The sequence below is a fragment of the Hippoglossus stenolepis genome, chromosome 19 (genome assembly GCF_022539355.2).
Source record: "Hippoglossus stenolepis isolate QCI-W04-F060 chromosome 19, HSTE1.2, whole genome shotgun sequence".
Classification (NCBI taxonomy): Eukaryota; Metazoa; Chordata; class Actinopteri; order Pleuronectiformes; family Pleuronectidae; genus Hippoglossus; species Hippoglossus stenolepis.
Genome location: NC_061501.1, coordinates 16,618,676 through 16,633,594, shown reverse-complemented (window position 1 = coordinate 16,633,594; position 14,919 = coordinate 16,618,676). Strand labels below are relative to the sequence as shown.

At 41.5% G+C, this 14,919-nt stretch overlaps 2 protein-coding genes across 2 annotated transcripts; one reads left to right on the top strand and one right to left on the bottom strand.

Annotated features, from left to right (window-relative positions):
• Positions 1-1,045: 1,045 nt before the first annotated feature.
• On the bottom strand, positions 1,046-6,658 carry LOC118098607 (carbonic anhydrase 1). The gene is made up of 7 exons (XM_035142614.2): positions 6,497-6,658; positions 6,044-6,241; positions 4,447-4,565; positions 3,989-4,081; positions 3,811-3,873; positions 3,562-3,717; positions 1,046-2,512 (listed from the first exon to the last, which is right to left on the bottom strand). The coding sequence occupies exons 1-7, from the start codon at positions 6,522-6,524 to the stop codon at positions 2,393-2,395; spliced, it is 777 nt and encodes a 258-aa protein (XP_034998505.1). The 5' UTR covers positions 6,525-6,658; the 3' UTR covers positions 1,046-2,392.
• Positions 6,659-9,824: 3,166 nt separating this feature from the next.
• On the top strand, positions 9,825-12,790 carry rbis (ribosomal biogenesis factor). The gene is made up of 4 exons (XM_035143035.2): positions 9,825-9,912; positions 11,354-11,469; positions 11,565-11,681; positions 12,006-12,790. The coding sequence occupies exons 2-4, from the start codon at positions 11,359-11,361 to the stop codon at positions 12,072-12,074; spliced, it is 297 nt and encodes a 98-aa protein (XP_034998926.1). The 5' UTR covers positions 9,825-9,912; positions 11,354-11,358; the 3' UTR covers positions 12,075-12,790.
• Positions 12,791-14,919: the final 2,129 nt, after the last annotated feature.

Genomic DNA, 14,919 nt, shown 5'->3' with positions numbered 1-14,919 from the left:
CTGTTTATAAAACACACACTCAAACTCAAACCAGCTGAACAACACCCACCCTCCAGCAGAGGAGGTAGGGACGTTGTGTTGATTAGAATTTGTCTTGTCTTCCTGTTGAGGGTTTATGGGCGAGGTGAGAAGTCCAGAAGGTGACATGTCGCTGCTGATTAAAAAGCGTCAGTACACTTAGGTGTTAGTTAGCTCGCTGGCTGTTGGTGGTATTTTCTAGCCCATCACATGATGAGGAGATTATCGTTCAACATCTGATCAGTTTCGTTACTGACGATTCTAAAGCTCTAATACAGAAGTAAATTATAAAAGGAAAAGGGGTAAAGTTTTAGGTGTAGTTTTTTAAATGTTGATTATTTTTCTTATAGACTTTGTTTTACAAAAAAGGAACAATTAAGTCAGGGTCACTCCAGTGCAGAAAAATTCACCTTCACCAGAAGTTTTAGTACAACTGTCACATATTTTCATGTTCTTACAAAATCCCAACTGGAGCTTCTGTCTCTGAATAACTTCACATAATGTCAGTGTTTTTTTTTTGTCCTCTGTGAAACACGTGTTGTTCTAACCTCCACTAACATGTTGCTCTTGTTTTCAGTGAGAAAGGTTGAAACCCTGCGAGTACACACACATTTAAAAACATGTAGGCTACGTACTAATGTTGGTGTAGAAAGTGTTTCTGTAAAAGTAGCACTCAAAATGTACTAAGTAAAAGAAGTGCAGTTAAAATATAGCTCTTAGATTCTAAAATAAAGGTGCTCATCATGCATTGTAATGTATATAGCCTATATATTATTGATGTATTTCAAAACTTTCATGCTGCAGCCGGTAAAGGATGCTCTGATCAAACCACAGTAATCCGTGATAGAGCAAAGCATGAATATTAATATCTCAATGATTTTTTCACCAACATTTAAAGTGAGATGGTATATTATGCTGCTTTCACTGGTTCCAGTGTTGACGGTTACTGGTTACTGTCTGATGAACAAAACGAAATACTCAAAATAATAACGATGGAAATAACATGAATGAACACAGAAAACACAAGTTAGTCATAAAATATATTTATTCAACTAGTAAAACGTCCACTTCCAAAAACAGACAACACATACTCCTGGGATGGCCCGAACAGAGATTGGCATAAGGCTTTTTCCTTGTTAAACACAAATTACAATCTTTCTCGAAGTACATCATCTTTGTCTTCAGTGTTTCAGAAACCTCGAGGTCCCGATGTCGAAGGGAGGCTATCGTTAATGATTCTCCTACAAACGAGGCCTGACACCAGGCTGACACTTTAATCTGTTGGCAGGTTCCTTTCTTCCTTGGCTGCCTCGGCAAGGGCGATTCCTTCCTTGGCTTTGTGCGTTAGCCTCTATGGCGTTGCCCACATGGCAACTGTGCGTTTTAAGCATTAGCATGAAAAAGGGAATTTTGTTTTTGCATGTTACATTTTTAAAAAGGGAGGGTCAATCCTCTATAGTGTTATATTATAGAGCATTAAAAATGCAAAGAGCTTTTGGTTGCAGAGAACATAATTTAGTAAAAATACTTTAAGACTTATTTTGAAAGACCTTTCAGGCTAAAACAACATCATATTAAAAACACAACATGGGATGACACATACGTGATAGATTTAGAGATTAGAGCAATAAAAGAAATACGCCGTTGTCAGTAGCTCAAACTGGTCTGTCCTTGTGTCCTCTGTAGCCTGGGTTGGAATCAATAAGCAGGTCAGTGCCTATAGGCAGCGTGTCTGCATGAGGCTGCACGTGCAATGGGCCAGAGGGGGATTTTCTGCGTCAATCGGTCGTGATGGAGGCGGGAGCAGCGTTTTATTAAGCTGCTGTGATGCAGAAGCTGGCAGTCCGTCAGATTACAGACGGACTGCCAGCGGGAGTGTGTGTGCTTATCTGCACCTCACCCTCCTCCTCACAGATGGTGAGATACTTCCATCCTCCCTGGCCACTGCAACGAGCTCCTGCTTTCTGCTTCCAAGTGGCTCCAGAGCACAATTCGGACTTTACATTGCATCTTTGTTGTGCGTGACACATATAAACCTCATACACAAAAACATTGGCACCAGATGAAAAATCCTGGTAAACGCGAGGCCTCCACCATGAGGTGCTTGTCTTCATAAATTACGACAGGGTGTCTTCACTGGCTTATCACACAAACAGAGACGCAAATCCTCCAGGGGCTCGAACTCACGGCTAGACCGGCCCCAGCACCGAAAGCAGCTGGGCCACAGGAAATTCACTTTTCAAAAAAGGGACGGAGAGAGATATGTGTGCTTTGTGGCTCACTGCATCCAGAGGTAACTCTGACTAAAGGGAGGGGGAGGGGAGGGGGAGGGGAGGGAGAGGGGCACGAAAGGGCAACTGGGGGGGAGGGGGCTTTATTTGAAGGAAGCACGGACAGCGCGACCCTTGAGCGGCTGGGGAGGGCGGTAGTTGTCCACCATGCAGCACTCGGCCTCACCCTCAGCGGAGAAGAGCAGGCTGCGGAATTTGGCCATCTGTGGACAGGAGAAGACAGACGAGGCTTTAGTCATTCCTGGGGACCTCCTGTGACTGTCACTCACACAGCTCGGAGTCATCAGAACAAATCCACAACCAACGTTCGACAGCTGTATTATTGATACAGCTGTATTATTGATACTTAAGCTCAAGGTTTATATGATCAGATAAAAGATAAAATACTAAGAACGCAAATAAACATTTCTCCAAATAATTGTAGTCAAATTTATACGTAGCAATTTGAAAATTAGAAAACATGATTGCATAGGTTTTAAATCCCGCCTCCTCCATGTTAATCAATGGGACATGGACCCAACTACGAAGTCAGAGTATACGTTGAATACATTTCTTTTCTTAAAGATAGTTTCTGTCATTTTACAAAATTCATATAATCTATTCACTGATGCTTTTTCTAAAGCAATTTCTTTTTGGTAAGTTTGGTTTTAAGACACTTAAATACACTAAAGGCTACTCAGTGAGAAATGGGGGGTGTTTCCTCTCACAATTACTGACACATTCTGCCGTTAATGTTTGACCTCTCGCTTGACCGGCTTAATATGGCACCAGGTCTGAAAGATGTGTGTGTTCCTCGTGTTTACCCCAGAGACGCCCACTCGCTGCCATGAAACAAACATTTGACCGGGCAGGGGCGGAAACTTTCCGACCACAAGGACAAACCTGACTGGAGAGGTTGTTACTTTAAATGACCGAGTGGTTTCAAGTCACATACATGAGTAGGTGTAATATTTAGGAGGAAATACAGGATTAATGTACCAGTATACTGAGCGTATTTATCTGTGGGTACATCTTTTCACCTACAGAATGTGATGCATGTCTGGGACATCACCAGCCTATGTGGTTACTTTAGTTTCTATGGTGGTCATTCTGAAAGTGAAATAAAACCCCCTGTATTTTCTTTCCCACCATCACAGACGTTTCAGCTGAACAATTAAACCCTTGATTCAGATGCCGGAGGATTTGCAGATGGAGCTATTCTAGACCGTGGGCACTCAGCCAATCCCTTCGCTGCACCGCCAGATGGGCATACCTGCTCGACGCTGATGCCGATTGGCTCCTTGCAGACAATCCAGGTGACGCTCTCCAGCAGAGGGGGAGTGGTCAGAGAGCCGTCGTACGTCCAGTAGTCCAGGCAACCGGGGAGCAGGGTGGAGGGGTCGAAGTCGGCGAAGGTGGTCTGCTTGCCCTGAGGATGAAACAGAAGGTGAAGAAGAAGAGGTCAGTCACATGTCTTATAAATAACATGGATGAGAATATGTTATTTTTCATGGAAACATACTTTGGCCTGGATGGAACTAAAGGCGTCAAGAACCTTCTGGAGGTTGGCATTCTCAGACCCAATCTGGAAAAAGCAACAATCATCAGAAAACAGTATTATATTGTGGTAATTAAATGATCTACACTGTGATGAAAAGCAGTACATCCAAATCAATAAATGTGTGAATGTTTTGACTGACTTTGAGGAAAACTCCGACGACAGCGAGTCCATCAGGTTTGCTAGCGGCTTCTCCGAAGCTCGCGTATTTGGTGTTCCAGTGCACGAGATGCAGCTGGGAAGAAAGGAATGGATGAGACGATAAATGGATGCATGGATAAAACAAAAATAATCATATTGAAATATTGAGCTGAAAAAAACTTGCAAGTGCGAACTGCGTACAAGTACAATATTTGTTTTTAAAATGATTTCGGGACATTAATTACATATTTGCAAATATTGCAAATTTATAATGTTATTGGTTGAGGTATAATTAGTGTAAAAAAAAACAACACATAAGCAAAATAAATGGTAAATTCTCTCAAAAGAAAAGAAATGTCCTCTCTACTCTAACTGGAGAACCATTTGAGGCCTTTTCTCCAGCCAGTAGGATTCAAGCCTTAATCTCCTTTGTTCTCGAGACATGAGCCTCCTCCTCACCTCGGCAGGATACATGGTCCCGGCCACTGTGTGCTCAGAGCCCCTCTCATCACAAGCTCCCCAGTGGAAATGAAACTGCTTGAGCCTGTAGACGCCTGAGATCGGCCCATCTTTCAGAGCTGCAGAAAGAGAGCGAGAGAAAAATTATGAATCTTTCCATGAGCTGAGCGTGGGCAGCGCTGCAGTCGACTGTGTGAGCAACACCGTTACTCAGTACCTCCTCCTTGGAAGGAAATATCTTCCTGAACAGAAAATATGAGAATACAAGGAATAAAAGATGAAGTGAGAACACACACACATTGACCATGGCAGACTTCCTGTTTCATGGGAGCCGCCTCAGTTCCCTTTGTGTAGGCACAGAGTCTGAAATGATGTCCAGGTATTGTTGATGCCAGTGTTACACAATCTGTCTATTCACAGATTACACAGCGCTGGACACAGTAGCAGATAATCCTGTATATATCATTCTATTTCTGGTGCGATGTTAACACGCACACACACACACGGCCCTGAGCAGGATTTGTTTTTGTCTTTGTCCTCCAATGATAAGGAAGCGCAGAACTGATCTCGAGGCACATTAATGCGAGGGAGTATTTTACATGACTGGACAATACATGCAAACAATATTTTCCGCGGTGCACACATGATGCATGACTGGATGTGTGATGATGACACACACACTTTGCTAGACCTTTATTTAGAAGGGCAGGGTGGAAAATAAGAGCACGAGAAGGCTTCAGAGATTCATTAAGCTTAGATTTGCAGGAGCGTGTTTTTGCTTTGTTTTGCTCATCTCGTTGTGTGGCCACGTGGTTTTGTTGATTGTGTAACCATATTCTTCTTTGTCCTAAATCTGAGCAGCTTAGAACAACTAATACAAAATCCTAAACATGAAAAATAATCTCAAACAAATGTAGATTTCTCCCCCACCCCCTTTTTCTCTTTTGGTTGCATTGACTTTAATCCCAAAAGAGACAATCTGCTATCTGTAGTTAAAAGGATGGGGGACAAAGAGTCTTATTCTGGCAGCTACACACATTCCATGTACACTTGGCACATTAATAGTTAACCCAGTGTGGCTTTATTTGCAGTGTAACCTTCGTTTTTCTCGCTTTTGACCTCCCTGCCAGCAGAAAGGAGCTGGCGTGGGAAAGGTTTACCAGGGGTTACATTACCCAATTCAATTAGTATCTGCATGCACGGTGCACAATGGCTGGCATTTGAATGAAGCTCCTGCAGCCTTTTCATGCATTTTAATTCAAAATTTTAAAAAACAAAACTAAATATGTAATAAAAACCAGTTCAGTGGAACCAAAAGCCTTGGAGGGCGCATGACTCATAATATTAACATGTTTGATTCTTCATGCTGCAGCAGCCATGCACTGAAGCTGAATGCTGCATTTAGCTGCATCTTGTAAATCATCACCACAGACTGGCTGCATTTCTTTGAGTCCAATAATCATACAACTCAAATATTAAAAATATAAATGTGTAGAAACGTGTTTTTCTCCAGGATAAGGCGAATTATTAACATTTCTTATTAATGGGAAAGGTGATATGAAGCTGCATTCATTCAATATTAATACCACACACTCACTTGAGCTGTCGGTGTCATCTACGAAGGTCACTTGGAAGGAATGTCCGTTGTTGAGAATCTCCTGGCAGTTGGAGGGGTCGTACTTCAGGCTGAGCGGCTTCAGTCCTCCGTCGAAGGACGCGTCCCCAGGTAAGATGTCAATGGGAGACTGGCGGGGGCCATTGGCCACAGGGAAGTTATCAGCCCATTTGTCGGGTCCTAAAATGAGATAATGATGTTATTATTATTATTATCATGAGGTTGGAATATTAGTGTTGGTATGTGGGTTTAAATTGCGCATCTGGGGATGTGCGTAAAAATCCCCCCCCAAAAAACGCGCACAATGGCAAATCTCTGCAGTGACCCGTGAATGCACCGTCCTCCTTCCATTCATTCTGCGAATTGCCTGCTGGTGTGACTGGTTGTACACAGTCATGTCTACAGTAAATACAGCGTGTAGGAGTCGTGCCTCACCGTTGTCTGCTGCGTATCCCCAAGACATGGTGAGACTTTGAATGTGAGAGTAAATGCGGAGCTGTAATCCGTGAGTGATGCGAGTTTCCTCAGTGTCCTCCACCTGACAGCGGCACCGCTTTTATACGGTCCCCTGTGAGCGTCTGTCGGGCTGGTGTGGGCCAATGACCGGGAGGAGTTTCGATGCGCAGCAGCAGCAGCAGTGGATCAATGAGTCTCTCTCTTTCTCTCCCGCTCTCTCTCTCTCTCTCTCTCTCTCTCAATTGACGAGCTGTGTTCAGTCCGTCTACACACTGAGCGACTCTGCACCTCTCTGATAACGGGTTAAACTCGCCTATAGGAAATAGGAAATAACGGAATTATGCAACAAGAAGGCTGCAGTGGTGACTGTGAAGGAACAGAATGTATTGACATCAACCGGACCTGCTTGATCTGCGTGATATGCCTGGTATAGTTAAATCTTAGGAGAACAGAATGCCTTTATTCCCTTTGTACAAAGAGAAAGCAGTACAAAGGTGGTACCTATATTATTAGCCATCAAAGGTAAAAGGTCAGATCATAGGCTATGAGCTGACCTTTTACCTTTGATGGAGATGCTTCTATAGCCTATGATCTGACCTTTTACCTTTGATGGAGATGCTTCTAGACTTGATCAGAGGAGAACCGTGTTCCTATTAAAAGCCTTGGAAGTTGCCCCTATTCCCGAGCCCCTATTCCCAAGTACCAAAGGCGTCCAACCCCTTATTCCCAATCTGAAAGAGGCCCAAAGGGGTTTTGGGAATAGGAGCGTGGAAGAAGATGTGTATCAAACCTGGTATAGCAGTACCTCCAGGAAGTGGTGCACCAGTTGATGGTGGTAATGCACCTTGATGTTGATTGCCACCCACCCGGTTGATGCGTGGAGTGGATGGAGCAATTCAAAAAATGTATCTAGATGATGCAAGACTTTGCATTTAGATACATTTTTTGAATTGCTCCGTCCACTCCACGCATCAACCTGGTATAGTAGCTCCAGGAACGGTGCACCAAAACTGTAGACGGCAGCCTTGACATTGGTGCCACCCGTCAATACTCAAACCTCAAAGACTGTGAACAGGTCCAGCAACTGAAGCAGGAAATCAGCAGCAACCTTAAGAACATCAGGCTAACAGAGCTTTAGCTTGCTCTGGAACGTTCCAGAGCAAGCTAAAGCTCTGTTAGCCTGTTACCCCGACTGATGTGACCACTTACAGTGGTCGGCGTTCCACTCACAAGAGTTGAGAACATGATCAATTTGAGAAAGTGGTTAGGATTCCCAAGATGTCTGAGCAACATCGGCCTGTATGCACAGATGGACAACTCCTTCAGAGCGGTGGGAGTTTGTAGTCCTAGAAGTCCTGGGTCAGGAGGAGGCAGCGAGATGCGTGAAGGCTGTCACTCAAGCAAGACAGGGGAAGTGGATAAAATGGGAGAGCATAGAGAAAAAGGAAGATCAGCTGAAAGTACCTGTGGGGGAATGGAAGCAAGCAGGATCAGCTTCCTGCTAAGAGCAACCGATGACGTCCTTCCAGATCCCAACTGGGACTTAAGATGTTAGGGACACACAACCTGTGGTGCTTCTGCCTCAGAGGCCAAACATCTACTGCTGCTTGGCAACATACACAAGGGATATTCACCATCTTGTCGTATGTTCTAAAATGATGCAAATTTATAAAAACAAGTTTAAAATCCAACACAACCAATAAATACAAGACTTATACTTTGAAACAGAAAACAATTTGTTGTTGCACAGTGAATATTGCACCTGAAAACTATGTTATGTCATCATATCATATGAGTTTAGACGTCTGATGGCCCAGGGACAGAACGTTTTCTTGAGTCTATTTGTGTCACAGGTATGCTAGAGTTAATGTTTGGCTTCATTGCACCTGTAGGGAGTTGATCCAACGACTTTACATAAATTAAAATTCACAGTGTGCCTTGCTCAATGATTTTTTCAGGGTTCACCACAAAAGCACACATATAGACAATATTAAACTATTGTCTGATGATGCCACAAATCAGAAGTGTGTTCGTGTGAAAACCTTTCTGAACTATATTTGATGAAAAACCTGAAGAAAACACCATTGTTTAAAGAAAGTCTTAAAGATATTTGGTCCCTGCACAAATCAGCAAAGATCAAGTTTAAATTAAGATATCTCAGAACAGTTTTCATTCCTCAAAAACAAGGTATAGAAACCCTGAGAACATAAACCCCAATGACCCTGATTTGTCTGCAGCCGGTGCAAAGTGCATCATTTTCAAAAGTATGTGCAGTGACAAAGAAACGGGGACACATGCACATCCATCAACATGCATTATAAAAATAGTCTGCTGAAGTTCAGGAGAGTTTCAATCATCGCAGTCATCGTATTCTTTTTTTAAAGTTTTTAAAGTGAGTCTATTTTTAAAAGGTGTTGTAAATGGTGTTGTTTGGAAACTGCACCTGCTGCTGTAACACATAGAAAAAAACAAATATCAGACAGAAGCAGCTGATCATCTTGTTGAGGGACGAGTCTAAAAGTCTCTAAAGGCTCCTGAACAGTCTGATTAGATCTCAGTGCTCAGACTAGAATGACATAATAACTCATCCCCATTGCAAACAGACACAGGCTGAAAGGAACCAGTGGTGCTACGGTGCCACCTGCTGTTGGTGGATGGGACTACAAGGATTGTGGTAAATTATAATCATAAAAGTGCTTTTGCAGAAGATTTTACTTTTTTGTTCGTTTTTTCTTTTGGTGTTGATGTGAAATCAAACACATTAAAATAAACATTAATCACATCTTAATCCAATTAAGTGAATCCGCACAAGGATCTTTGTCATTAAAATGTTAAAACATACAAAGACTTCAATGAATTCAATAGACGATCTACAGGATAATTTGCACAAAATACGTCACCGAGTGTGTTTATAACATTCTGCATCATTATTGAATCTGTTAAGTTAAATATATAATGGAACTAAACCTTTGTGCTTTTATTGTGAAGGTTACGCATCCAAAACTGAAGTTTTATTTTCATTTTAATAATAAATAATCGAAATAATCTGGTAATATATTGTTTTATATTTAGTTTTATTGAACACAGTGTCTGATAAATAGATTTTTCTTTTAATTATCCCATACTGTAAAATTGTAATCAGTTTTAAAAGACACTTCCGCTACAAATCACCTTTTTAAAATAATGAATGTTATTTTGTGCTTTGTTCCAAATATTACTACTAAATTAAAATTAACAATACGTGTGATATATAAATATTTCAGCCCAATTATAATAAAATGTATGGTAAGAAATGTGACGCGATCAACGTACGTCGGTTGTCGCGCGCCAGTGACGTCACATTGCGGAAACGTGTGTCGCACATGAGGATAAAAACAGGAACTGTTCACGAGCAGGTTTGTTTTTAAGTTTCTTTTACGTCTGTTGTTCAAAATGAATTAGATTCGTCTCGTCGCGTTAACAAGACGTTTCAGTAACTTCATTAGAAAACTGAAGAAAATACAAACTATACAAACGTGTTTACATCTGGGCTGTTTTTAGTGTTTTGGTCATATTCATATTTAACTTTAGGTAAATGGATGATGTTCTATTAATTGTTTTTAATGCACTTTTTAACCAATGCAGTCTTGACATGTTTTCTCTTTATTTATTCTGAAACATAACACGTTTCTTCTTTATTTCAATGTCAGGTGAAATATACAGGTTATACATGCAAAAGACAAAAAGACACTAACTTACAGTTAACTACAGTGGGACAGAATGAACAGACTGATAGTTAACTTTCTGGAAGGAGAGATACATGAAGAAGGAAGGAGGAGAACAACTATTTATATTCAGATGTTAAGTTGATATGGGTTTTAATTGTAAAATATAGAAAGGCTACTTTCCCTGAATGTAAAGAACATTTTCTTTAATTTAATTACATTTCCTTTTGCATGTATAAAGTGACCTATAGTTAATCATTGATGCAACTATTACGAGTAGTGCAGGATCTTTTTTGGCAGATGCCCTTCTTAAGAGTTTTTAATTTTTTAGAAATTGCCACCAGCCCTTTTAAATGAATCACCAGTTATTATCTACGACTACAAGCACTAGTACTTTACTGAAATACACCAAGAAAAGATGTTGGGTTGAAGTTGCTCACACACCAAACTCTGCCACCAGCTTCTCAAAGCTTGAATCAGGATGTGTGATTCATCGTCTTTGCTCCAGACACTCGTGTTTCTCCTCTGCACTCTCGGTTCCTTCACGCTCACTTACAGCTTCACCTTGTTGTGGGCTGACAGGAGTGGAAGGCAGGAAAGTCTCCTGAGCAGGTGGCTTCCCTACTTGAAGACTTTATTTCTTTCTCTTTCTTTCTTACCCTTGAAACAAAAAGATCCCTTTTCTTTGCCCTCAAGGCCGTTTGTTTGTGTTGCAAACTCCTGGTAACAGTCTGGACGTCATCGTGCAAGAAAATACGAAAAGAGGCCAAAACTGGAAAAAAAGTCTGCAACAGTTTGTTTGTCCTCAAGTTTTCACTTCGTATTCATCCAACATCTGAGGCTTTTTGCCATGTTCAGTTTCAAAGAGTTTCTAGCATGAAGAGTAGAGGCTGATATGAGCCTTTCACTGACATCAGAATCTGTGTTGGTTTGAAGATATGAACACTTTTATTTTTCAAAATAAACAAAGAATAGATGCAAAGGAAAATATTTTTATTCTCTTTATTCAAGCTCTGTATAATTGTATGTTGCTGTGTTTCTCATAAAGTGTGTGGTTAAACCGTAAAATATCAAGCTTCAATGACATTACATCTCATGAATACGTCTGTATTGACTTTTGTTCTCTCTCCAGGAAACATGGGGAAGAATAAACCAAAAGGGAAGAAACAGAAGAACGTCTTTCGAGTGGCGAAGAAACAGCCGAAGAACAAGAACAAAACCAAACCCGTCACGACGACACTCAAACACGTAAGAGCTCTCCTCTGCTCTTGTTTTCTTTATGAACAGTTTGTGCTCTGTTGTGTTTGTTGCACCTGCTCCAGCATCTTTTGTGACTTTCACAGATCAATGCGGTGAAAAATGAGAAGGTGGAGAGCCTCGATCAAATGTTTACAGAAGTCCAGAAGGACGTTCAGAGTGTTTCCAAGCCTGTTGCTCCCGAACCGAAGAAACAAACACAGGTAGGAGGAGGAGACTGGGCATTTGAAACTTTACTCTCTTGGCATATTTAAAGTAAATAAAAATACTTCTATTCGTTTATATTTTATTGACTGAGGGACAGTGTTCAAACCCAGAGAAATCCCCAAATCCCACTGTTTGTATTGGTTCATGATTGATTGCTGTTTGCTCTGTAACGTAAATAAAACTTTAACCAGGACCTCATCTTGGTGGTGAACACAACAACTGCCATGATCCCACGCTGCTTCACAACATCATCAAACTAGGTATTGAGCCCCTTAGCAACCGACGTTACATATCCTACGTTCTTGTCTTTGTCTCTTCAGGTCGTCAGGGAGCCGCCAAAGGAATCTGTAAATGTGGACAATGCTGCTCAGCTTTTCTCTCAGCTGTAATGCACCCAGAGAAAAGGACTGTGATGAATTACATTCATGAAAGGGTTGAACCGCTTCTCTTTGCTCATTTTCACATTTTGAAGTCAGGTCTCAGAGGAGCTGCTGGTTTACTTCCAGTGAAATTGGACATTTCAGGCCAAGACACAGACTCTGCAGCTGAGTCTGAAAAGAGAGGAGGTGCAGCTATGGCACGTTGTTAAAAATGTGTCTTTCATTTAATCAGCCAGTGTTTTCTGTGCAAAGGAATCACGTAACGAGTCTGAGCATCATCATTAGTGATATTGTGTCAGAATTATAGGATTTTATTTTATTTTCATGGACTTAATGTTCCTGTAGAGATATTTGCTTTATTAGTTCTGCAGTTAATGATCATTTTCTTGATTAATTCGTGACTTGTTTTGTTTTTAAATGATCCGAAAAATAATGAAATAAATGCTCATAATAAAATCCCAGAGCCCAGATGGATTATCGTCAAACTGTTTTTTTGTAGGTCAACGGCCCAAAACCAGATAAATATTCCCCTAACTGTCAAATATCAGAACATAAGAAAAAAGCCAGAAAATCTTCACATTTGAAGCAAATGGAATTAGTGAATGAAATGATTCATCTGCTAAGAAAAGAAATACCATTTAGTTTTCTTTTGACTAATGTTGATGTGTTTTATCTCCATCAGACAGTGTTGACATGTTTGCCATCATATTAAATCCTCAACCATGTGCATCTTTCGTTTCGTTTCGTTTCATCAGGTTATTCAAGGTTTTCACATGATTTTCTTTCATGTTCTTCATGTCAGGGTTTGTGTGAAAGCAGCTGCTGTTCGGAACCATCAAAGGTTTTTTGCCTGCAACACTTTTGTTACCTGTGGTTTTCACGGAAGTCATTAACATTTCATGTAGAATCAGTCACAGAATGTAAATGAGGGATTCGCAAACAGCTCAGCAAGAGTTCTAATTAAATATCTCATTCTGCACGGATTTTGTTGATCTTTAATATTTATGTGATTCTATGATATGATTACAACAGTATAATATGATACAAGGGCTACATGTGGGATATCAATGACATTTTGTGGAGAACCCTCAGGGGCTGATCTTGGATATTTTGCTTCACTGTCATTAACATTGTGAGATCGGGGGTGTTTCAACAATGTTGTAAATGTAATTCTGAATATTTTATTGAGGACTGTTTGGCCTTGGTGGACGTATGAGCTCTTCTGATGTCATTCTAGCCTGTTTGTAAGCAGGATTATGTAAAAACTACTGGATGGATTCCCTCTGAAACGTGGAAGGATGTGATATAGGTCTGGGAGAAACCCATAAAGTATTTGGGTCGGATCCAGGAATTTAAATTTCACCTTCAACATTGTGAGCTGTGGTGTTTTTCAACGTTTTCCTTGATTCTTGAGTTTTATTTGGTGGGCGGGCGTTTCCCAGCCGCTGCATAGTCACAAATACGGCTCGAAACTGTAGCTATTACCAATGTGAAGCTGAGTAATGTGGCCTCAGATATATGGATTGATTTGATTTAAGCGGAGCGTTGGCAGAGAAAAGGGATCCACTGAGTGACAATCTAGTTCAAGATATCGTTTGAGGAGGCAGATGGTTCATTGATGATATACAAATGCTACATGTGTGCACTGTTTGTTTTGTAGCTGCAGCCCATAGATCATGTTGAGTCTGAGTCACGGTGTCAGCTGTCTCCTGCATTTCGTCCACCTCTGCATGTACGAGCTCTGAAGTGCAACCTGAAGATGAAGTATAGATTTTTCTTCTGCGAGCAGGGGGCCGTTATCAGTATTCTGCCGCTGTAGCGACTTGACATGAAAGGTCACAGAAGTAGCGGCGCCCAGCTAATTGCTTGTCTCAATCGTGACCTCTGACTGAGTTAGTGTCTCAATAAATCTGGAGCACGGCGAAAAGCAGGGCCGAGGCTGGTAAACAAGCCAGCGTGGACGTAAATAAGCCGAGAATGACGGTTTCAAGGTGAAGATGATGATCGGGACGGAAGCGTTTGAGTGATGGTTTTAATCTACTTGAATGCAGATGGCTTGTACTGTGCAGCGGAGAATAAAACAGCTGCTCGGTTACTATATTTATGTGGTTCTGTCCTGCTGCAACTGTAGTGTCTCTCTTATAGTGTTTCAAGGGACCTTAGGGGCCCTACATCCAATGAATGATGGACTCTCTTGTCTTTAACCATACCTCTACGATTTGGCAGAAAGCTCCTGGCTTGAGGCTTCTTCTGACCATGCTTCAGTCTCATGTAGCTGATCATATGAATGTACGGGGGTTCTCACATAATTGTCATTTCCGTGGATCAGCCAGTCTCAGGGGCCACCTCTCAGTTTGGGGATTTCAGGGACTTCCATGTACACGGGGCCTCGTTGTGGATCAGCCCGTCTCAAGGACGGCTTCTCTCAGCTCAGGGCCCCGAACACTTACCTGTTTTGTTGCAACGCCCCGTTCCGCAAAGGATCCTGGGACAGCATTATCTCTTCTCCTGTCATGAAAGGATAGTCCAGTGTTTCCAAGGGAAGCATTGAAGCTCCTTTCCTTATCATTTACAGAATTCACCCCCCCTAATGGTCGCCCTGACATACTTCTGGGTCATTTTACTTCATTTGGAACCTTCCTAAGTATTGGACCGCAGCCCAGATGACTTTCTGAGTGATGGTTTTAATCTTCTTGAATACAGATACCTTGTATTCGGCAGTGGAGGGGGAGAGAAAAGCTTAAACCTGCAAAAGAAAAATTTGGGGCCACTTGCAGGCAACATTCCTCATTTCTGATAATCATAACAACAACCTTCACTTCTCCCAACGGCGTTGTGGCTTTTGCATTTGTAT

Coding starts and splice junctions, on each gene's coding strand:
- LOC118098607 (XM_035142614.2), bottom strand. CDS start 6,524: ATGTCTTGGGGATACGCAGCAGACAACG. Junction 6,242..6,496: donor GGGATACGCAGCAGACAACG/GTGAGGCACGAC, acceptor ATCTCATTTTAG/GACCCGACAAATGGGCTGAT. Junction 4,082..4,446: donor GGACCATGTATCCTGCCGAG/GTGAGGAGGAGG, acceptor CTTTCTTCCCAG/CTGCATCTCGTGCACTGGAA.
- rbis (XM_035143035.2), top strand. CDS start 11,359: ATGGGGAAGAATAAACCAAAAGGGAAGAAACAGAAGAACGTCTTTCGA. Junction 11,470..11,564: donor TCACGACGACACTCAAACAC/GTAAGAGCTCTC, acceptor TGACTTTCACAG/ATCAATGCGGTGAAAAATGA. Junction 11,682..12,005: donor AACCGAAGAAACAAACACAG/GTAGGAGGAGGA, acceptor TTGTCTCTTCAG/GTCGTCAGGGAGCCGCCAAA.